This window comes from Bactrocera latifrons, unplaced genomic scaffold (genome assembly GCF_001853355.1).
Source record: "Bactrocera latifrons isolate USDA-ARS-PBARC rearing strain unplaced genomic scaffold, ASM185335v1 scaffold_8, whole genome shotgun sequence".
In the NCBI taxonomy this organism is placed as follows: domain Eukaryota; kingdom Metazoa; phylum Arthropoda; class Insecta; order Diptera; family Tephritidae; genus Bactrocera; species Bactrocera latifrons.
The window spans coordinates 3,110,237-3,134,954 of record NW_017537489.1 but is presented as its reverse complement, the minus strand read 5'-3'; the positions used below and the strand labels follow the sequence as shown (position 1 = coordinate 3,134,954).

Genomic DNA, 24,718 nt, shown 5'->3' with positions numbered 1-24,718 from the left:
TTGTTGCTTGATTTATATACTGTAAAGTAGGTATCAGATTAGTACATATTGGAAATACGCGGGCGTTGAAACAAGATAATATTAGGATAATGGTATGCACGAAATTTTAAATTAGATGTGTAGTTATTCCGTTTTATTTTTTTCCTTTAAGAAGAAATCCTACAGGTCAGCGGTGCCACCTTTTTGTGCTATTCTACCAATTTAATAACGCTTTTTGGACATCTAAACGTACTTTAAGCCCATTTTATTTTTTTAATTTTTGCTTTTGATTTCTACAAGCTGTCTTCTCACACTTTCTTAAAGTTTGTGTTAATGATGCAAAAATTAAAACGAAAAATTACGTAACATCATTATATTGTTGTAATAAGTACACAAAAACAACTCTCGTATAAACTGAGAGAACTTAGCCAAAAAACGCTAATAAACCTAAAAATCACATACTAAATAACATCTGAATAACATTTAATAATAACTTTATTAGGTCAGCACTTTCTCAAGCAATAACACATTCAAAATTGCATTGATTTAACTCTGCATTTCCATTTAGTGAATTACCAAGAACTGAAAACTTTCAACTTTAAATGCTCATAGCTTTTTACTTAATCGATTAAAAATTGATTTCTAGCAATTAATAACCACCACCTAGTGTAGAGACCATCCAATGCTTAGCCAAACAGTCGATGTACGAAAAAACGAAAGACTTAAGCAACAAACCCGCTGCCGCACAGCCACTGAAATGAGGCGCAAACCATGTGAATGCCAGACATATACATTTAAAGCAAGATGAACGTAAACATATTTCCGTTAACCCATATGGAGCATCACTTAGCGCTTTCCATTAATCAAAAATCACAAAAAACAAAAAGCATTGAAAACACGCGTTCAACACGAAAACACTCTCACTTCTGTTCCAAAATGGTTTTCGCTTTTTCAACGAGTTTTGCAAGCGCAACTCAAAAAAGGTAATGAGTAAATGAGAAAATAAAAATAAAATGCCAGACAGCATTCTTTGGACGCGCATACATATCTCCTGCATACAATCGACCAGATAAAAATGGTACGTGATTCGCACAACATTTTGCTTTATTTTACTTTTTGCATTTTGCTGCTGATGTTTAATTTTGCTTTTATGTATTTTTAATTTACTTTGCGTCAGCCGAAAATGCACGAACAATTACAATTATGCGCTAAATAGATCTAGCCCACCTCATGTTTACGCGCTCAGTTATATACTTGCATATCTATATCTATATGGATATATATATATGTATATTTATAAGCACGGCCTTTCAGTATATTGTGTATGTTTGCATATGCAAACTCACATGCACACAGTTGCATGACACTCAGGGTTCATGGCGTGGCAAATTAAACTTCTGCACCGACTGCTCTTACGTAGTCAATAAAAGTGAAAAATACTTCGGTGCATAAAATCGAGAAAATAAACCCATTAACGAACGCCAATTAAATTGTTAAGGTCGTTTGCGTGCTCTGACAATACAACAACAAAATTATTGCTTTAGCATATAGCCGATAGCGAAAAAACACAAAAATATTAACAATGGAAGCTGGAGCAACAATAGGAGAAATCTTGTTGCTAAAGCACCATTGTGAAGCATAGACGGCGTGTGAGCAACTTATATGGAGGGGAAAAGTGTTAAAATTTTTACAACAAGTGACAAAATTTTAAGTCAATATGGATATAAATAAATTGTGTAAAATATATGCAAAATGTCACCGAATCAGACACTGAAGGAAGTGTCGATAGTGAGGCTGCAGAACCTATTGACTCTCGCGTTAAGCGCTGCCATGCTTAAAGATGACAACTTCACATGAACCACGAAATGGTATTTTAACTGGCATCGCTAAGAACGAAAACTAGTCTATGCGGTGCTTATTACCACGCCAGACTAATCTAACCTAATACAAATAAAACTGTATTTTAGTACTGAAATTTATAGTCTTGAGACACTTTAAAAATACCCTTTGATGAAATTTGACCCCGATTGGTATGCTCCAACTACGCTATAAATAATTTTTTCTACATTTGTAAAACTTTTTTTTTCGTTTGCAGTTTAAACTATAGTACATTTGTCAAATAGTGTGTGCTTGACAGCAGTTTGTTTAAGACGTGTCTCTTTACAATGAAAAAACTAATTAACAACGAGTTTGCTTGAAATTATGTGCTTATAGAACGACTCAACCAAGGCCGAACTCAAACCAAAGACCAATGTCCAATAGAGCAAGCTTGACAATGTAGCTGATTCATCGCTGGAAAATTGATTTAAATATTGGAACGCTTTTATTGGCTCAGGAGCCTATTTTGACGGCGATAAGAAGAGTTTTGTTAAAAGGCATGAAGAAGTGGGTTTTTCATTAGTCGGGGTAAGTGAAGTTATGTAAATATACACAATAACAAAAAAGCATCAAAAAATTGTAATTAATTCTTCTCGGGTTAATGATATTTCAGAAATTTACTCATTGGTAGGACTATCCTTAATTAATATGCCAAATATGAGCCAGATCTGTAAACCAGTTTGTTTATAGCAGCTGCGATACAATGGATAAAAACATCAAACAAAAAACTTATCTCAAATTTCGTTTTTATAACCGAATTTCGAGTGCGGAATGGTTGCAAATATTGAAAAATACCTCGTTCTGGATGTGAATTCCGATCTTACATTCATGGAGAGCATTTTAAATGTCAAAAAGAAAATGAATTCATGAGTTTGACATGCAAACAAATCAACAATCATCGGAATGGGGGGCCAACAACGAGCCGAAAACAAAAAAACTACACCAAAGCGGCTCAAAAATCAAGATGATACTCATTGTTTTTTTTTTTCAATATTCGTGGCTTGGTGCTTTATGAATTTTATTCGCAAGGACAGACGGTCAAAAGAGAGTTCTATTTGGCCGTATTGAGGCGTTTACGTAAGAACATCCGACGAATACGGCCCTAATTGTGGAAGAACAATTCATGGATTTTACACGATGATAATGCACCACGAAACTATTTTGAGCGCATATGAAGCCAAAAACGCTATGAATGCCATCGATCAACCACCGTATTCCCCTGATTTGGCTCCACTTTAGTTTTTCTTCTTCTCCAAACGCATGTAGCTGCTTCATGTAACCCGTTTTTAGCCAATCGAAGGAATAACAAAAAATTCGCAGAGGGTGCTGAAGGCTATCAAAAAACTGCTTATGAAAAATGTTTCAAGGACTGGAAAATCATTAGCATAAGTGTATTACATCTATTGGGGATTACTTTGAAGGCGACAAAATAAATATTGAATACAATTGCGGGTACTTTTTTGTCAGAATATATAGGTGCTAGGGGTAAAATTTATTTTTTATTTTAACTCTTACCTTCTAAACGTTTCTATTTGATGAAAAAAAACCGTTATAAAATATAAACTCGGCATTATTTCAGTACAGAAGAAGTTTTTTCATATGAAGTCCAATTATTTTTCTACCTGTTCCTGGTTTCAACTTTTTTAACCTATTTGAACTTTTTTCTCATTTTTTAACTCAATATACGGAATATCTACTGTCGGGTGATTGAGTCTCCACAATTATTTCCAAAATCTATGACTGCATGTAATGATTGAAAACAAATCTTAGCATACCAGTTTCCGAATAAAATGGGATATTAAGATTGCGGGTGATCAAGACGCAAAAAGTCACTACAATATATTCAAAGGCATATATGCGAAACACCTCTTTTACTACGCTTCTGCAAGCACCAATATAGCTGTATGTGTGTATATTCCACCATCATTGAATTATTCTTTTTGTTACATTTGTCTTGCACTCTTTTGACATTTCCACTCTTCTAAATAAATATCCAGTCGAGTTAAAAATAATAATAATAACGAAAGGTGTKTATGAGCTTCGAACGGCGGCTGATTGGACAATCACTCTGGCTTACTGCTGTTATATAAACGAGTACATAGTTTCAAAAACACCCGCATTTTAGTTTTAATATATTTTTGAATATTTTTAATTGAGTTTCTTATGGTGAGCATCATACATATAAATACAATAAGGTTTCTAGTAGATGCAAAAAAAAATATTTTAAGAGAAATACCAAACTGTTTAATAAAAAAAAAATTATTTTCAAAAGCAATATGTAAAAATAATTTCTATATTTCAATTAAATACAAAAAACAACTACCCACCATCGTAAGAATTTCGCATCTACCAAAAATGTGTGAAGAGTGCTTCTAATCTTAAGATTTGCGCGAATTAGGACAACAAAATGTAATTGTCAAAAGGGAATATTATTTTCTCTATTTTCTCATTTAAAAAAAATATAAAAATATACAAACATTTTATAAAAAAATTAAATTTTCCTAAACAAATTTATTGAAAAAAAGTTTCTTAACTATTTTTAAGAAAATAAAATAAATATTTTTCAATAAACATATTATTTTCTTTTTAAATTAAAAACGAACATTTACTTTAATATTTATTTCTAATTCAAAATTCTTTTATAAAACAAAAAAGGAAAGCAATATTAAAAAGTAATATATAAAAAGTTATCTCTTAAAGTAAATCTTAAAAGTGCGGAATATTTTAGGAAAAATGTACGTATACAATTTAGATTCATAAATTCAGATTGTATACAAAAAAAATAAAATTTTTGCATATATTTACTGAAGTATTTTTCTGGTGAAAAATAAATCGCAGCAAAGCAATAAATGTGGCTGCTTAGTGCAAACGATGCTAAAATGCATTTTACTGCATTTTGTTTTCACGTACGCACACACACACATCCATCTATGGACATGCAAGCATCTTCAACGATATGCACATTATTTATATTGGCATTTAGCACACAACCACAAGCACTAACACATAAATATTTGTATATGAGTTGCTAGCATTGGCGGAGTAAAAGCTGAAATTGCATCAACAAAAAAGGAAAGGGAGCTCACTTGACCCAATTTTTACATATGTACGTATGTACGTTCATGCTGAACTACCGCAGATATGCGTACATACAAACATACATATATGTATGTACCTAAAAATACTTGCATATGAAAGCTTTTACCCTTCTACTTTCTTCGGGGCTTGGCCCATGAATGCTTCACCAATATTTTGTGGCAAAGTGCACTTCTTAACTAATTTCGTTCTCGCTTAAGACGTGAAATACTTTACTATTCTTTCACCGACAAGCACTTACTTCCTTTCTATTTTTTTTTTTTTTTTTTTTTTTTTTTTTTTTTTTTTTTTTTTTTTTTTTTTTTTTTTTTTTTTTTTTTTGTTTCACTTCACTCTTCTCAGTGACTTTTCGCCTGCCAATGGACATTAAGTAAAGATTATGCTTCTTTATTTCTATTTCCATTAAACAGGCGTCAGATGTGTGGCAGCGCTTATTTGCAGCGGATGCGGCCACTTCAGTTGCCATTGCCTCCGCTTCTCTTCCAATTGCGAGGTTGTGAGCTTTTACACTTATTGCTGTGTCATACTTTTATAAAATCAACTTTCATTATTTTTCTTCTTAACGCACATTGTACTTACATTTTACAGTCAAGCCGCGTTAAATAGAACTTATAAAGTTTAAGTATTAAGCATATGCAATATATTTCTGATTTCAAGTGAAAGATTTGACAGTTGCAAAATGGAATAATACTTCGTTTTAAAAAAGCTCGCAAAGCTTTATTTTTAAGATAAGCTTCTAAGAAGAGAAAAATGATTCAAAAAAGCTCGTAAGCTGTCTTTTTAAGATGACTTTTAAAAGCAGAAAAATGCTTCAATTAAAAAAAGCTCACATGCTTTCTTTTTGAGAAGAGTTTTTAAGAATAGAAAAATACTTCCATTTAAAAAAGCCTACAAGCTTTCTTTTTAAGAATAGTTTTTATTAAGATAAAAATGCATAGATTTAAAAAAGATCATAAGCTTTCATTTTAAGAAGAGTTTTTAAGAGGAGTTAAAAAAGAAACCTTGAGAGCTTTTTAAATCGAAATACTTTTCTACTTGTAAGGCTTTCACTTAAAATCACCTAAAATATTCCTAAGCTCTTTAAAATCTTTTCAAGTCAAGAACGGATTAAACACTTGTGCTAAGTTTCTCTTAAAAACCGGCGAGTTGATATGATTTAAGACTACACTATTCACTACAATATTTAGCTAAGAAATTTATTTAGCTTTTATTCCTTGAATGCTAAACTCTTTCAGCGTCTTTCTTCTGACATTTTTTCTGTATCCGAAAGATTGTAATTCCAATCCATGTGGTTTATCGGCGGTTATGACTTAATCAATATGAATCTCTTCAAAAAAATTAAATCATTTGTCTTTGATACACAAATTTATGATACTAGCATATGCAATCTATAAGACTGATGCAGTATATTTTATGTGCTTTTAAATACAGATGTTGAACAAAAGAAAGCTCAAGACAAAACTTTATTATTGTTGTACTTTTTGAGGCGCATTCCGCATTAGTTTCAAAATTATCTGAACTCCTTTCCTAAAAGCTATATTTCCTAAAAGCTTTTTCGTAACAAATTTTTTTAAAGTATATCATTGTCGAAACCATGAAACCGAAAGCTCTCTTTATATAGTTTTAGATTTTGCTTCGAGTCTGACTTAACGGCAGGTAGAGCGCTCTCAACAAACTCAGTTAACCAAGCTCAAATCTTTTTTAAGCTCCCGCTAATTTTCCTAAAATAATTCCGATGACCAATAAATGTTCAAAACTTAGCATTGCCAACCGAAAGCTCACTAGGTTCAATTGTTCTCTAATTTTGGATATTGCTTCGAGCCTGAGTTAAGCCCACGATCATTCGAGCGATCTTCACATGCTTAATAACTCGAATATAATATTTAATTGCAGTGAAATTGAAAAAGCGTGTACTCCTTTTACACTGGTTTAATTTGTGGAAGCTCTACAGTAAAGCTTTTACAACTCCACAAAGAGTAATTTAAACAATCGCTGTGAGTTTCTCATATGCCGTAAACACAACAAAAAGGCGTCTCGACGCATTTCAACACATTTATACAATTATGGGGCTGCTGCTGATGTTTCAATCAACGCTCACTGATACGCGATGTCAAATAATAAGCAAAAAAGAAAGTTTCGATCATGAATCGAATGGAAACTTAAGAAAATATTGAATTATTACATATATGTATTTCTTAAAATATTTAAAAAATAATAAAACCAAGAGGTTCACCCAAGCTATAATACTCCTAACTAATAACGGGTTTTTCAATAAGAGCACTACAAATTCCTGTGAAAGTACATGTGATACCATTATCTATGGAACTCCATATCTTTTGCATGGCCACCACTGGCACGCTTGCATAAGTCCAAACGCTGAACCCAATTTTCGACGGTTTTCAAGCATAAATCGGCCGATACTGCAATTTCACGTTCGATATTCGTCACTGGTTTGTTGCCATAGACCAAAGACTGGACGTAACCATACAGGAAATAGTCTAACGGCATCAAATCTCACGACCGGGGCGACCTATTGACTGCGCCATTTCGTGAGTTAACCCGCTCACCAAACTTGGTTTTCAATAAATCGGTTGTGACATTCGCTGTGTGGCTTGTGGCGCTGTCCTGTTATAACCACATATTGTCCAAGTTCGGGCCAACCTATTCGGTTATCATTGCTGGTCGTGATACTCGCGGAAGAAGTACGACCCAATGACGCTGCCGGCCCATAAACCGCACCAAACCGTAATTTTTTCAAGATGCAATGGTGACTCATAGAGTTCGCGCTGATTGCTGCTTAACCAACAGCGCATATTTTTCTTATTGACGAAGCCGTTCAGCCAGAAATGAGCCTCATCGTTGATGATGATTTTCCGATGAAAATCGGGATAGTTTTCAAGTCAGCCCAATTAACAAACATGCGACGATACTGGTGTCAAGCGGATTCAGCTCTTGCATAAATTTCATCTTTTAATGATGTAGGCCAAGATCGTTTCCGCAAAATTCGCCACAACGACGTCGCAGAGATGCCCAACGCTTGCGAACAACGTGTAAGAGACTGATTTGATTCGCTGGCGGCAGGACACTATGGCCACTTTGTTGTCTCACTGGCACGGGAACATTTTGTACTGTGCCTGAGGATTCAAATTTTTCCACTAGACGCTAAATTATGACGACCATAAATTGGATCAGGAAAAATATGACGTCGTTTACTGTCCCTATTGATCTACTTTTATAGCGTCCCTATTGATGCTATAGTGGAACAGTGCAAAGAATTTCTAATGAGATTGTACTCTTGCTTTAGCCAATTTTGCAAATTTCGTGAAGATATGTCGTCAAATAAAAGAGTATTCCATACAAGCATATCACAAAAAAGTCACAGTTAGAAAAAGAATGCATAAAAGGTATTCAATTTTGAAATTTGCCAAACACATAACTTTTTATTAGAAGCAAAATTGCTTTTTAATATGAATTTGCTAAAACTTTTTTTAAGAGTCATTACATTTTTCATTCGCTGCTTTTAATATTACAAAAATTATGCTGTTTACAAGCACTTATGCGTTATGCTATCCGTTGACGAAGTGAAATTACTATTTACCCAACTTTTACACATTTTATGACTACAAAATGCTTTCGGTGCAATCATCATTACTGATTGGAGATAATCAACTTTTAACCAGCAAACGAGCGAACAGCTTTCATCGAAAAAAAATCGCATACCCAACCAGACGCAGGCCAACTGACCAGACACAACAGCCTCTCCGTTGCAACGACGAGACAAATAGCCAGACAAATTTAATCAGCAGCCAACTAGTCAGCTAGCTCATCAGACATTCGATCAACCAGTTATCGAGCAACACCGCGCTTTGAATGATCCAACGAGCAAAACACGCGGCTGCTGGTCAGTCGCCGATCAAGCGAAACGCAGCCAAGTAACGGCGCACTATATACATATGTATATAGTATACACATCGCCTTGATCGGGAAAAAATTGATCGTTGATCGGCGAAAAAATTGCAAACAGCAATTGTTGCGCCACATTGTGGGATGCCACTGACGCCGATTGGCGTTGGCTAATAATAAATGCTGTTATTTTATCGCACGATCAGCAGCAACAACAATAATGACATACTATATTGTACATTTGACGGATGAACGCTGTGGTCCGGTTATGCTGTACAAAATCAAAATTCATAAGCGTACTTAGTACTTTAGTAAGTGAGTAGAAATGCCTTAGTAAAACAAGAAATGATGACAAATGAATTTGCGCCATGAATACGCTGCGAACGCTGTGAAACTCGTCTGGCAAGCTTGTGCGCACACTCATAGATTTGTAGGCAGTAAGGCAACAATCGGTAAACTTTACGAAAATTCCGATTACGCTAGTGGTTGAGTGTTTGCATGCAAAGTATTGAGGAAGTAATTGCTTCAATGACTGGTAATTTGATTTTTAATGAAATTGTAATTACAACTGCTTTCTCACAGTGTAGTAAAATATGCTTAACTGTATATATGTAAGAGCATAATTTGCCGCCCGCTTGAGCAATTTGCACTCTTGCAGGCACCAGATATGCGCCTCTGGATCTATGAAAATGACTCACCGCAGAATGGCGACTGGCTTTTCCATGCGAATTATGCAAGAATGTCGGGAGTAACGGAATATGAAATAATAAAATGACTTGTTTGGATTATAGAGATTTATGGAAAATTTTAATTAATTTATATGAGAAAAAATATAAACAGGTTATTTTATGGGTGATCCATTTCGAAGCTTAAAATTTAATTTACCATTCGAAAAAATATTCTTTGTCATTTATGAATATTATCTTTTTCAAATTTTGGCCGTGCTTACGTCTTAGATGTTCCATCCATTGAGTCTGATTTTCGATGAAGATCGAGTATTTCGACTGGTAACTGTGATGTGTTTTTGCTCCAAAGCCTGAATCGAAGCGGAATTGTCTGCAAAAACTTTAAACTTTACATATCCCGACAGGAAAAAGTCTAACGGAGTGATATCACACAATCTTGGTGGCCAATCGACCGGCCCAAAACATGAAATTATCTGCTCACCGAAGTGTTCTCTCAATAAATACATTACACTAAAATCATTGCCGAATAAAATTTGGCTCGAAACCATCGGATCTTCTTGGAGCTTTTCAAGAGCCCATAGAGTGATACGATGTCGCTTCGAAAGATCGAGCGGCTTTAGTTCTTGAACAAGCTGTATTTTGTACGCGTTCCACGTCACTATTGACAGTCATAACTTGGAAGTCGTAGATAATTTCGTCTATCTTGGAACCAGCAAAAGCAATGTCAGCCTCGAAATCTAACGCAGAATAACTCTTTCTAACAGGTGCTACTTTGGAGTGAGTAGGCAATTGAGAAGTAAAATCCCATCTCGACAATCAAAGACCAAATTCTACAAGCCACTCATCATCCTCGATCACCTATATGGTGCAGAGGTATAGCTGATGGCAACATCTGATGAGTCAACCTTATGAGTTTTCGAGAGAAAGGTTCTATCCGAGATTGTCCGAGATATACGACGCCATTGACATAGTTCAACGAATTAAGAGATTACATAGGTTTACTGGTTTCAAAAAATCGATTTTTTATGTCTTATTAAATTCTAAAATATCTATAGAATGTTGTCCTTAATTTTCAAGTTCATCCGAATAATAGTTTCGGGGATACAGCCTCAAGGCATAACGTTCGCGTTCGAGGCTAGCCAGGCTAAGCGCGCCGTTTAAGATTTCTCGAGAAATACTCAAACGATCTCCATGAACTTTTACACAGGTCTTTGAAATACAAATTTTAAAGTACCTGCTTTTCGATTGCAATTATTTGCAAAAAATAATGTTGCGAAATTTTCACTGAAATTTTTTTTTGTTAAAATGCCTGCCAAAAACTCCAAATTTCAGTTATTTTTCTTTGTCCAAGTTCTAAGTTAAGGTTTTAGCTAAAACACGTATCTTTTCACATTAGGTGATTTTGTAAGGAGTTAATGGCCAACGCGGGCGCATCTTTTTTCCGAGGTGTCACCGGAAATGGCCTCTCGATGCCGAGTTTAAATATTATTTTTATTAATTTTCAGAATTTCTTTGGTAACAGTGTATGTTTGTAATAATAAAAAATTCTAATAAAATATTTCATTTTTATGTGATAAAAAACTTGTTGAAAAAAGGTGGTTTTTTATCCGACGAATCCCATGTAACCCCTTAAATAAGTATATTTATCATATCAAAAAACTGAAAATATCTGCAGCTGTAATAAATTCTGATAACTATAACATCAAAAATCCTTTGCCTTGAAATAAAAATGATTATTTTTTCAAGTTAATTAAGAAAGAATATCAGTTTAGTTCAAATTTTTATTGCTTAATTTTCATAAAAAATTCACTTTGTCGGTAATTGGATCTGCATAAATTGCAAAATGGAGAGCAAAACGCAAAATGCAACTGTATTTGGCACAAATGTGCTCGTAATTACATAACAACCAAGTGGAATGTGATATTATATTGTATAAGCAGAATTATATATGTGTGTATTATTGCAAGTGTGTTTGTGTTATTTTAGATTTGAATGCAATTTGATATGTTAAAACATTAATTAGTCTATATTAGCCGCCAACAAGTAACATAAATGGCTTTCGTTAGTAGTCGGTGGTTAATTTGGTGAGCCAAAGTGGATTAGTTCCAAATTAAACTTTTTTATTAACTCACTAAAAGCAGAGTTGCACAAGGTCTTTAGCTGGGTGGCTGTAATTAAATTTGATGTTTTTACTAATTCTGTAAAAAGGCGGCAAATGAAGTAGGATTGAGTTTAATTGGCGTTTTTTAATGAAAAAAAAAACAAAAATATTTTTACAACAAATTAATGGACCATATTCCAACGAACAAATGGACTTCATCAGCAATCTAAACTTTATATTATAACATGTTGGATATCTTTGCTTTGTATAGAGTATACACATTTTTATGACAAAAGTTCGGAAATTCCTATAAATGGAGTCTCTGATGAATCTCTGACTTGATAAAAACATTTGAAAGTTAAAACCAACTCTCAAGTCTTGACGGAATCTATCTATAAAAAGGAAACCCTTCCGATTGTCCATTTCTTTATCACAGTTCTCTTTTTAAAAATATATTCCTGTAGAGCGAGGTAAAAGCTTTGTGAACCAGCTTTGAAAAGCACAAAACTCTCAAATATAGCATGAAAGCTCATTAAGTTTAATATGCTTTAGTAGAGAGAGTTGAAAACAACTGAGCAACTTTGTTATGCTTGTATAGAAGAAGCTGGACGCTTTTGCAAAATGGGATGAAAACTCCATTCATTTAGTCACTTAGTTATGCTTTCTTAGAAGACGCTGAAAGCTCAGTGAGTCAGTGTGTTATGCTTTTGTAAAATTAGTTGAAAGCTCAGTGAGCCAGTACGTTATGTTTTTGTTGAGCGAGATATCTGAGACAGTCTATTATATTTTACGCAAGAGTAAAAATCCCTTAACCATTGTACTTTTGAAGAATAAGCTGAAAGTTTTTTCTATATGGGATGAAAACTCGGTGAGCGATTTAGTTATGCTTTTGTGGAAGTAGCTGCAGTTTGCAGCTTTTATAAGATGAAAACTTTGTATGTTTGTCAGGATTTTGTAAAACAACATGAAAGTTGTGACGATGCTTGTAGAGCATAATGAAAGCTCCATTTTTGCACAAGAAGCTAAAAGCTTAATGCTTTGGTAAAAGTAGCTGAAAGCACAGTAAATCACAGTTTGTTACTTTTACAAAATGGAATGAAAACTTTGTATGTTTATCACGATTTAGTAAAGCAACATGAAAGCTCGCCAAAACAGTTTGTCCCGATTTTTAGAGCTTGGTGAAAGCTCTGTTTTTGAAAAACAAAATAAAAGCTTAGTGAGTTATGCTTTGGTAGAGCGATATCAAAGCGCAATAAAAGAGTATTTATGGAGTCAGACAAAAGCTTAGCAAGATAGTTATATGATCTTTTAGATTTTTATATACTTTTGTGAAATGAGGCAAAGTCTCAGTGCAAACGGCAAGATTAAAGCCATGAACAGCATTAATTTCAATTAAAAAAGTAGTTTTCTAGATTGCTAAAATATTCAAAGAATGCTGAAAACCAAATATTTTCACAATATGTCGCCAGACAACAAAGCTAGAAAGGCACATCTACACAGAATTAAAATATATTTTTCACCATCAAAATGCTTTGTTTGACTGTCATCGTCTACGACCATTTATAGTAAGTACACACCTCGAACGCGTCACACGCAGCACGTAGCCCAACAATTAGCCGTACTGAGCGTGTGAACTCGCTAAACTTCCGTTACAAAAGTGTCTTTAATGTTTTTATGATGGCACTTAATTATTTGCCGTATCTAAGACACCACCAACGACGCGCGGCGACTTGACGCTGCATTTGTAAGCAACCAGCCAGCCAGCCGGCCCACCGACTACCAGATTAACAACAACAGCAAATAAAATGTTACAAGAGTAAAACAAAGCACAACATTATTATAAGACGGTATTTATAAGCACTTAAAGAGTTGGGTTTTGTGATTTTTTCTAGTATTTATTTCCCTAGCGCGTTGATGCAGCGTGGCGCCAAACGCTTGAGTTAACAGCGGCAAGCAGCGTTTGAAGAAGCGACGCATGCGCAGTGGCAAATGAAGTACACGTTTCATGCTACGAAGTATAAAATGAATTGTAAGTTATTTGCTGGAGTTGTTGTTGTGGTAAGTGGTGCGAAAATAGTTTACTGGTTGTTCGTCCATTCTCATCGCCACCACCACTTATGGGCAAATGAACTCATGGTTAACTGAAGTTCGCATTTCTTCAATGTTTTGGCTTGAATTTCAAGCGCTCACGAATATGTTGAAATGTGGATCATATTGCCCCAAATATAGTAAATGGAAAATGCAGGAAGAAACAAGAAGTAAAATCAAGCAAACGAAATGAAGAATGGTTGAAAGTATAACCTTCAGGCGGGCATCTAGCTGAACAAATATGATGGAACGAAACAAAAAATTTACTTATTAACTCTTTCCACTCCACCCTTTCCAAAAAGCCGGGAAAAACCGCCAAAAACTCAATGAACTCATAGTTACTTGACTTTTTCTCCAAAAACTATATCAAAAATTAGATTCGCAAGATACTATACCAAAATATAGAAAATCTGCTACCAAATGTTTACTTAAATTAACAAATTTAGCCAAGGAAGTTTCGAGATCAGATAGTTCACAGTTTAACCAGAAGATATAATGTTAGTACTTATGAAGAATCGAAAGAGAATATACTGATTCGATAAGAATAGCTGACAATTCCGAACACTAAAAGCTCCGAAAAGTATCGCCGTCTTATTCGAGATGCTCTGAGGATATTTTTCTATTGTATTATCATTTACTCATCAGTCAAGTCATAATCATAAAACATATCATAAAATATTTACAAAAAATATATATCAGAGTAGGGTTTATCACTCATTATCTCAACAATGCAATTATGACTTGTAGGGTATACCAATATTTTTGATTACACAAAACAAAATGACTGGTGCGGATGTGCTCTACCGGATTTCGCTCATGATGGTCAAACAGAAAAAGGAGAAGCGAAAAAGAAATTGCCAAAATATGTCTAAACCAAAATAGAAGCATTCGTTTATTTGCTCGCCATTTCTCCTTTCTTCTTTTTAATCTCTTTTTATTTTCATTTCTTTTGATCGAATTATTTAAATGTATACTTATAGTTATAGTTCCTTTTTTCATTTTCATATTTAATTAATATGTATTTTGTTGTTGTTTTTACTACATATGCTATTTTTTCCTAAGTATTGGACAGATTTCTCTTTTGGTTTTTCGCAAATTATGCTAATATTTGCTTTATTTATTATTGTGGATTTCTGCTGAAAGATAATTCAAATCTGTGAATCTGGATGTGGGTCAAGCCATTTTCGATTGTAGGGAATGAACTAATCAAAAGTGAGCCGAAATATGGCTATATCAAACTTGAAAAAATTCAAAAGGAACCAAAACATCTCAGGTTTGGGGATATCTTGAAGTAAATATAATTGTATTTCCATAAAAAAACGTCATGGCAAGCAATAGAATATTGAGCTTTGAGCTTGAGCAAATTAGATTCAATGCTCACGTTAGTTATTTACTGATACTTTAAATATAAAAAAAGATATCAATCTTCACGAGTCGCCCAGTCGGAAACCTCATTTACTGATAATCAGCTTTTTGGCTTTTTCAACTGCGTCCCAGAAAACTTGGGCACCTTTACATGGTTGGGTAGAAGCTAAGAATGTGGGTTGGAGAGAGAGTCTTCTGTACTCGACTTTTGTAGTGTATTTCAGAAATAATACGCTGTTTTTAAAGTAGCAGCAGACATACTGTTCCAAGTGCAGGCTCTTTTGGTGAGCATTCAATACGACTGTCATGCGGCAATACAAGCGCTGAGCTCGCTGACTGTACGCTCAAAGTTAGAAAACTAGTGTGTGTCCTCGCTAGAAACAGCATCAAGCTACTTCATTGTCAAACTCGAGGTGACACCTCGTTCCGCACGTATCAGCTTGGCAAAGAGTTGGATCTCTGACTAAACTTAGCACTGGAACCATGAACTTTGCGTGCGCTTAGCAGGCGTTGGTCGAAGGCCAACTCCAAAGCGACTGAGAGATGCTTTTAACCTTAGAACGCAGGAAATATTCTGAGCTGCTTGCCCTTAGCAACCTTCACATTGCGGTATTCGTAGTAGTATTTGTTGTTGTAGCGCCAGGAAGAATTCCTAAACTAGTTTCGAGGCATGGTGCCGAGCTGAAAGTGCTTGACTGTATTTAAATCCGGTTCCGTATCGGCTACTTCGACCCGACTGTCGAGGGAAGGGAGTAGGAGTTCTTATTAGACAATATGTATTCATATCAAAGTTATATGCAAGAAGGTGAAATGGGAAGATCCAAGCACTTTCTCAAACATTGTCCAGCTCTTGCAAAACTGAGAGTGACACATTTCGGCTGTCATACCTGCGGCGAACTAAGAGACTTTGGCGGAATTAGCATTAGGCCTTTACACAAATTTTTGGTAAGCTCAAGGCGCTTTGTCGATTTAGGATCGAACTCTTAACCCCACCTAACATACCCTCATAATCAACTTTGATAGAGCTGACACGACAGTGTTTCTGATTAACGTTTAAAGGGGAAATAAACATAAAATACTTAAGTTCTAATTGATCAAGCCGTTGTTGTCTCTTAAGTAATATTAACCTCGGTCAGCAACCTGGAGCATCGTTAATCGCTCTGGGGTGGCCGACGTGACTTTCAAGAACACACAGATTATTGAAATGAATAATAACTGGAAATTTCCTATATAAATCGGCTTCGTAGACCACCGAAAAGCTGCCACTTTTGACGGAATGGCCCCAGTTGTACTAAACTACTGACCGGTAAGAACTTGTAGGAGTATAGCAGGTGGTTTTTCTTAAAAATTAGAAAATAAATATAATTAATTTAATAAAACATAAACATGGAAATTGTGGTTTTGAACCTAAAACTTAAGTTGAAAATAATTAGCTGAGGCCTAAAACAGCATTTCCATGAACAGTCACTTTATATCCTTCATCCAAAATACTCTAATAGACAGACTTCTTCCGACTTTCCCGATATATAAAAAAAAAACAATAGCAACTTTTTCATCATCGTTGCCAAATTCTCATGCTAAGAACACATTATGACTTCTATGGTTATATCCGCTTTTGTACGTGATTTCTATGCGCTTGAGTCGTTTTGTGAAACTACACCGCACCCCTTGACGGAGTGCGAGAAGACTGATTTGTTTTCATTTTTCAGCTGTAGAGAGTTTTGTGCAAATTACTAGATCACGTTTCTCATGCTGGCCAAATACAATGCTTATCTAGCGGCTATATACACAAAAACATACATATGTATGTACGTTAGACTATTTGGAATTCGAACAGTCAATGTGTCGCTGATAGTCTATAAAAGTGGTTAACAACAACAAATGCGGTCGAAAAACGAAATAGGTACAATAACAATAAAACAGCAAGTCTTGAGTTACAAACTAAAAGCGAACTTGTTAATAAATTATATGGATGTACATGCGTCACGTATTTGAGTGTATGTATGTGTGTGTGTGTGTGTGTTTATGCAAACAATGGGCGAAGACCAAACCACAAGACAATAAGAGAAGCTGAGATTCTTCTTGGGTGAAGTAAGCAACTGACAAGTAGGCATCCATCGCATAGTAAAAACTGCTATAAATAAATTCACAAGTGGACTTCGCTACATACATATATATAACGTATGTATGTATATATAAGCGTAACTACATACTTGTTCCCACTAAAATATTTTAACAAACGTCAACGCGCTAGTCGCTGTTCTCTATCATTTACCATTCTTATTCTTTTTCCCTGTTTTTTGTTTTTGTTTTTGCTTTTATACGCCGCAGTTTACTACCTGTTCGTCAGGTTTTTCTTGTTGCGAAAATAGCTACGCGCCACATTTCTCTGACGTATCAGTTGGCTATTGTTTTGTTGCAATTTTCTAAAACCCTTTACACACACATGCATATATAAATATTTGTAAATGCTAATGTAGTATACTAGAATCTAAAAAAAAAATGTTCTAATTTTCAACTATTATACATATGCCTTATCCTTTCATCCGAGTTCCATATAGTCAATTATGCAGTTAACAGCATTTATATTAGCTAACTGAAATAACAAAATACCAAAAAAACACATTTCAATCACTAAATTAGTTCAAAACCCATATAACACCTTTAGTATTCACACAGTAACTAAACATTTTTCGTAACTCGCTCTAACTTACTTTTAGTCTATATGTGTGTATGTATGTGAGTATGATCAGCGTCGTGCACAAATGGCATTTGCCACCAGAAAACGCGATTAAAGCAGAAAAACGCCGCAATGCGAGTAAAATATGCACCGAATTTGTTTATATTCACTATGTAAGTATATCCATGTAGAGCATTATGTATGTGTGTATGTATTTGCGTAAAACTCGCTTTGGCTTTTGCCTTTTGATGACTTTTTGAACGTCACCGGTGGTGTCGCATTCGCGTTTCTCCACTTGCACTCTTGCGAAATGCACGAAATATTGCAAATACTATATTTTTCGTATTTTCCTAAGAATTACCGATGTCCGCACTGCAATGTAATAAAAAGTATGCTTTGCTTTCTTCTTTGAGCTAATACTTGGTTATACCAAAGAAAAGAAAATTAAACACAATAACGAATTTTCACACTTTGCTCGAAAACATGATCGTCCGCGCGAGACGTTAGCACAAACCAACGACTTTTAGTAACTAAACTCTTGGTTGTGCTCATAACTTGGCTTGGAGCGTGGAGCTGGCGATCGTTTCTACCTTTAGCGAGCGAGATATGGCTCAAATGAAAACACTTGTTTATGTTTATATACATATTTATGAGTCTCTCATGCTCAGCAAAATATTTAGAATTTGAGTTATATTTATGTTGCCAAAATGCATTTGTCAGGGCCTTATAGATAAATAAATATTGAATATTCTAATATATTTTTAAATCCTAAAATTTAAATTGTTTTAAATTTTGTTTTCCTGCCAGAAGCCGGTCTTAAGGCACTGCTTGATATTTAGGCATATTTTGAGTAAAATCTATTTTTGAGTGAGAATGAAATACAAACATACACATATATAATAAAACAATTTGGACTTGAATTTTGGATATTCAGGCAGAGTATATTTTGAAAATGAACTACTTAAACATTATTGAATTGTTTCAAAATATCTTAAATTTAGCTCATAGTTTTAAGTTTTTGTTAGTGATATTTGTTGTTGTAACGGCAAAATCCTGCCGAGTTGACAGTCCTTGCCCGGATAAAAAATTCGTGCCAGTTCCGGTTACGCAAACCCGGGCTGTCGTGGGAACGAAGTTACTGATCTCTATTCGGCAATAAGACTCTAGCTTACCAATATATTTAAGGTGCCACTCAACTGGGTTCAACATCATATATGTTTTTGAGATCCGAAAAATTAAATATATAGTCCAGTTTAAAATATATAGGCATATATAATTGAAGCTTACCTTCTGCTCCAATATTTTCTGCTATTAGAAATATTTCTTCTATCTTCCCTTTCCTGACAAAAAACTTTACCGAATTTGTCGTGGTAGAAAGATAACTTTAACAAGTAAATACTATAAAAACCATTTGTCCCATTTTTTGAGCGAGAAAACAATAATTTTATAATCCAGTTAACCTTAAGTTCAATGCTAAGGAGCATCCGAAATATTAGCTCTTTAAAGCCACTTCTATAATTGGACTTGGTAATTTATAAAACCACATTCAACTATTCAACGTATGGTATTTCATGTAGATATTGAATCAGATAGAATATTTTTAAAGAATTATCAGCTATTAGTTCCTGCTAAATGAATTACAACTTCCGCCATCTTCCTTACAAATACATATGTTTTTGTTATTGCTATGCTAGCAAAAAAATTCAGTTCAAAAGTTTTGTGGAACGCGATGTTATTGAGCCCAAGTTGTTTTAAAGACAAAAATTTATTCAGTTTCGACATTATATAAATACTGACTTTAAATTATAATTACAATAATCATACAAAATAATTCAACTAAGTGAATGCAAAAATCAATTAAAATCAATTTTAATATTTTGACATGCTTACTGGCAACACTTTCGTTTCTAAGCAACACTGGGTTGATTGGCAGCACTTTGTATTCGGCCAGCTGTACGAAATTGAACGAAGCATTTCAAACGGTCGTTTCGAATTCAGCCGATTGGAATACGTAAATAGCAGCGAAACTGTAGCGAACTTTTTCCTTGTATTTTTTGTATTTATTGAACATTAATTAAACAATTTCATGGCGATGAACACTTCTTCAGGTGCAAATAATAACGCATCGAGCCAGCAGCCACGCAAGATATCGAATCAAAATATTCAAGTTTATGTGCGCGTTAGGTAAGTAACAAACGCTTTGCTTCCTTTGAAAAAACAAATGTGTCTTAAACTTCATGTTTGCTGTTTAGGCCTTTAAATGCACGAGAACGATGTATACGGTCCGCGGAAGTAATTGAAACGGTTTCACATCGTGAAATCGTAACAAGGCATACAATTGAATCAAAGCTGACCAAAAAATTTACATTTGATCGCGTATTTGGTACGGATTCACGCCAAGCAGATGTCTACAGCACAGTTGTGGCGCCTCTCATTGAGGAGGTACTGTCCGGCTACAACTGTACTGTATTTGCTTATGGACAAACTGGTACGGGAAAAACGCACACAATGGTGGGCACTGAATGCGCCGAGTTGAAATCGTCTTGGGAAGACGTAAGTATAATTTTTTGCATTAATGACTTTGAAAAGGGTTTGTGTTAGCAGCTTAATCGCATATGTGGGTGAAAAACCAGTTTGTTGAAAAGGCACAACATGTAGCCTTGAAATGTGACTATTTAAACTCTCTACCTGAACTTAATTGGAACGCTGCTACTGATTGTAAAAGACATTAGAATGCAGTTAAACTAATTGGCAACTTTTTTTGTTTTTAAGGATTCTGACATTGGTATTATACCACGCGCTCTGAGTCACCTATTCGACGAATTACGTATGTTGGAGATGGAATTTTCGATGCGTATTTCTTATTTGGAATTATATAATGAGGAATTATGCGATTTGCTATCATCAGATGATAGTGTAAAAATACGTATCTTTGACGATAGCACAAAGAAGGGCTCAGTTATCATACAAGGCTTGGAAGAGATACCAGTGCATAGCAAAGATGATGTATATAAGCTTTTGGAAAAGGGTAAAGAACGGCGAAAGACGGCTACCACCTTAATGAATGCGCAATCGTCACGATCGCACACAGTATTCTCGATTCTGGTACATATACGTGAGAATGGCATAGACGGCGAGGAAATGTTGAAAATCGGCAAATTAAACTTAGTAGATCTAGCGGGTAGTGAAAACGTGACCAAGGCGGGTAATGAGAAAGGCATACGTGCTAGGGAAACCGTTAATATAAATCAAAGTCTGTTGACTTTGGGTCGTGTCATCACCGCTCTAGTAGAACGCACACCGCACATACCATACCGAGAGTCCAAACTAACTCGTTTGCTGCAAGAATCGTTAGGTGAGCTTTTAAAATGACGATTTATGTATTTCTTATTTATTTATGTTAAATTAATAAACTAGGTGGTCGCACGAAAACATCCATAATTGCCACAATCTCACCTGGCCATAAAGATATTGAGGAGACATTGAGCACATTGGAATACGCACATCGCGCTAAAAACATACAAAATAAACCAGAAGTAAACCAAAAACTAACAAAGAAAACTGTGCTCAAAGAGTACACCGAGGAGATTGATAAGCTGAAACGGGATTTAATTGCGGCAAGAGACAAAAATGGCATTTACTTAGCAGAGGACACATACAACGAAATGACATTGAAAATGGATTCACAGAATCGGGAATTAAATGAGAAAATGTTGCTTTTAAAAGCATTAAAGGATGAGCTACAAAATAAAGAACGTATATTTACCGAGGTTAGCTTAAATTTGGTGGAGAAAACGGAAGAGTTGAAGCGCGCGGAACAAAATCTCAATCAGACACAAGGCGCATTGCAGCTGACCAAACGGGTAAATAAAATACCTACATAGCTAAAACAAATATTTTTACAAATATATTTGTAGATACTCAATAACACTAAACGACGTTATAAAGAGAAAAAGGTTTTGCTGCAATCACACATGAAAACCGAAGAGGTGCTAACGAATCAGGCATTGGAAATTTTAGATGTTGCCGACATTGCCACAAAAGACACACATCAATTGCATGTATGTAAAATTTAAATATATTTTTTCCTTAAATTTTGTTCAACACTGTTTTTCGCATTTAGAGTACAATTGAGCGCAGAAAAGATGTTGATGTGAAAATTCAAACTGCTTGTGAACGTTTCGCCGAACGTATGCATGACAACTTCGAATTAATGGACAGTAGTTTAAGCACTTTGAAAGAGAAACAAGATTCATGCACTAAAATGCTTCTAGAAGAATTTGGTAAAATTATTCCATTTAAATGTACTAAAAATTTCAAATATTAATTACATATATTCTTTATTACAGCTAACACCTCAAATGCTCACAAGAAGCTGATAAATGATAGCGGCATGAAAATACAGAAAGTCAACGATTTATGCAAAGAATCACTTGCATCAACCAGCAACATCATTGAAAAATACTCACAAACGCTTGGCGATGCCAGCAGCGAACAAAAAATTAAACTTACCAATCTGTTTAAAGAGCTGGAGAGTAAACAAATCGAAATGATTGCACAAATGCAAGAGAAACTACAAGATTTAGTGCGGTACACAGAGCAACAAAAGGCAAACACCGAAAAAATGTGTAAAACCGTTTTAGAAAATCTGCAAGAAAAATCGCAAAATCTACATGTGCATACCAAAAAAATAACGGAACGCATTGCTGAAAATAAACAGATCTCCGAGATAAGCATACAACATTTGGCACTAATGCATGTAGAAATAGAAAATGAGCGCACAGCGGCTGCCGAAGAACAGACAATTATGGAAGAAATCATCGAAAAATTGAACACCTTGAAAGAGAAATCCTACACGAGTCGCAGGACACGCGCTGACGCCATTAACAAGCTAACGATAAAATTGGAAGATAACACGCTTTCAACCATCGAGCGCTTACAACAGAGCTCGACATTTGCGCAAGCCTATTGCGACGAGAGTTGCAATGAGAACGTGGCAGCGCAGCAACAGTTTGAAAAGCAAACCGCCGAAGCCCTGAAATGCCACGAACAACAATCAAATGCAGAGTCAACGCTCAAGGAGCAGCTCTGTAGCATCCAACAAGATGGGTGCGTGCGCGTCGCTGAGTTCACCACTACGGCCGCCACACATATGGAGTGCACACAGAAAACGCTGGGAACATATGTCGACGAAGTGAAGCGCGCACGATTGGAGGGCGAGTCGAAACTTGACGAAGCTACTAATGATGTAAAGGCGAGTCTTACGGAAGATGCCCAACGTTTCAAGCAACATGTGGCCATTACGTCTGGCTTGATCAACGCCTCGCAGCAAAATATACTGAATTATGCTAACACTTACAAAGAGCAGATTGGCACTTGCGTCAGCGATGTGGACAAATTTAAACAAAGTGAGCTTAAGACGTACGCGCCAACAGGTAAAAGACATTGTAGTTGAATTTGCACCGAAAAATATACAAATTACCATTGCATATTACAGGTGCTACACCATCAAAGCGCAATTACGTTTATCCTCGTTCATTGGCGTCCACATCGCCACACATAGACATTGTGAAACGGTTTCGTCAAGAGAACGAGTGGTCCGATTTGGACACAACAGCGCCTATTGATGAGGTATGTTGCCATTATATAGCAGTATATTTGAAATTTTTATTCTAATATTTTTATATTTATCACGCTCGTTTGAATTACAGGGCAGCGAGGATGAGCATGAGTTGAAAAATTCTGTGCAGGAAATATCTCAAGCGGAAATGCTACTCAACTCAACACCAATTGATCTAACAAATGTAGTCACGCCGCAAGCAAATAATGCCACAAACAAAAAATTAAATGCCATCTTATCGCAAAAGCAGTTACGCAACAGCAACTCACTGTCTAGCGGCAGTTCGCCACGCAAAGCGTCCCCAGCACACAACTCATCAGCACCAACTTCAAGAGTGAGTGATTTAAAAAAACAAAAAAAATTGAAAGTACTGTGTTTCTGATTGTTTTTTTCCTTATTTGCAGGCTAACAAGGAGAACTTGTCCTAAAAACTATTTGCAACGCTTCTATTGTATTACCGTTCTTGCTATTTACATTATTTAACTGTATATTTAAACCAAATGCTTGTACTTCACGCTGAAGGTATGCATAACTGCAGTTTGCGCTACTTAATTATGAATAACGGCATGCCTAACAGTTACTCGAAAGCATGCATCTAATTGAAAACGACAAAAGTGCGGCGCGAATGCATAAGTCACTGCTATGGGATTTCGAAATTTATTGAACTCGCATGCAATTACAACAAAAATGTACAATAAAATTTTGTTGCATAAAATACAGCTTTTTAAAAGTTAAATATAATAAATATCAATACTATACAATTATATGAGGTGTAGAATGACTAGTATCAATATGCAGCGGTACCTTCGTTGTATCCTTTCGTTTATTGTCGCCATTGAATGTTTTGGTAAAATTCAATTCAATCTTTTTTATTTTATTTTAGTAACCTCTTCCTCTTACTTTGTTGTATGTTTATTTTCAAATGTATACAATTTAAAATTGCTTCACTTTCTAACCGTTATTTTTGTGTAAATATTTTGCTTGTGCTTTTGTATCTACTTTGCTGATTTGTAAAACAAAAAACGAAAAATCAAAATAAAAATAAACAATTTCTCGTCATACTTTAATCGTCGTCTTCTTCATCCTTTAAAATTCCCAAGCGTCTCGCCACCTCTTTCACGTTGCAAATGAATTCCTCTTGCACCAGATTGAAGCTCATCGCCAGAAGCGCTATGCCGAAGAGCAAATATAGCGAACAGTAAGCGATGGACTGCTCCGATTCGTCTTTCACACCCTTAGCGGGCACGAAATCGCCAAAACCTGCAAATTAATTAATTTAATTTTTTTAAATTTCGAATTTTTTTTTTTTTAATTTTAAATTA

General features: G+C 35.2%; 3 protein-coding genes across 8 annotated transcripts in view; 1 reads left to right on the top strand and 2 right to left on the bottom strand.

Annotated features, from left to right (window-relative positions):
• LOC108976826 (lipoma HMGIC fusion partner-like 3 protein) overlaps positions 1 to 18,284 on the bottom strand; it is a 29,558-nt gene extending 11,274 nt beyond the window's left edge. For both annotated transcript variants that reach the window (XM_018946189.1, XM_018946190.1), the window contains exon 1: positions 17,811 to 18,284. The gene's annotated coding sequence lies outside the window, so the exon portion shown is untranslated. The remainder of the gene's footprint in view (positions 1 to 17,810) is intronic.
• Positions 18,285 to 19,769: 1,485 nt separating this feature from the next.
• On the top strand, positions 19,770 to 24,085 carry LOC108976775 (kinesin-like protein Klp61F). The gene is made up of 10 exons (XM_018946074.1): positions 19,770 to 19,960; positions 20,029 to 20,329; positions 20,549 to 21,131; positions 21,194 to 21,639; positions 21,694 to 21,837; positions 21,900 to 22,059; positions 22,126 to 23,211; positions 23,274 to 23,407; positions 23,488 to 23,730; positions 23,801 to 24,085. Exons 1-10 carry the CDS (start codon positions 19,863 to 19,865, stop codon positions 23,822 to 23,824), a joined length of 3,219 nt encoding a protein of 1,072 aa, XP_018801619.1. The 5' UTR covers positions 19,770 to 19,862; the 3' UTR covers positions 23,825 to 24,085.
• A 97-nt stretch (positions 24,086 to 24,182) lies between these two features.
• LOC108976776 overlaps positions 24,183 to 24,718 on the bottom strand; it is an 18,668-nt gene continuing 18,132 nt past the window's right edge. For all 5 annotated transcript variants that reach the window (XM_018946077.1, XM_018946075.1, XM_018946076.1 and 2 more), the window contains one exon: positions 24,183 to 24,656. In XM_018946077.1, the coding sequence (XP_018801622.1) occupies positions 24,460 to 24,656 (197 nt within the window). In that variant the 3' untranslated portion in view covers positions 24,183 to 24,459. The remainder of the gene's footprint in view (positions 24,657 to 24,718) is intronic.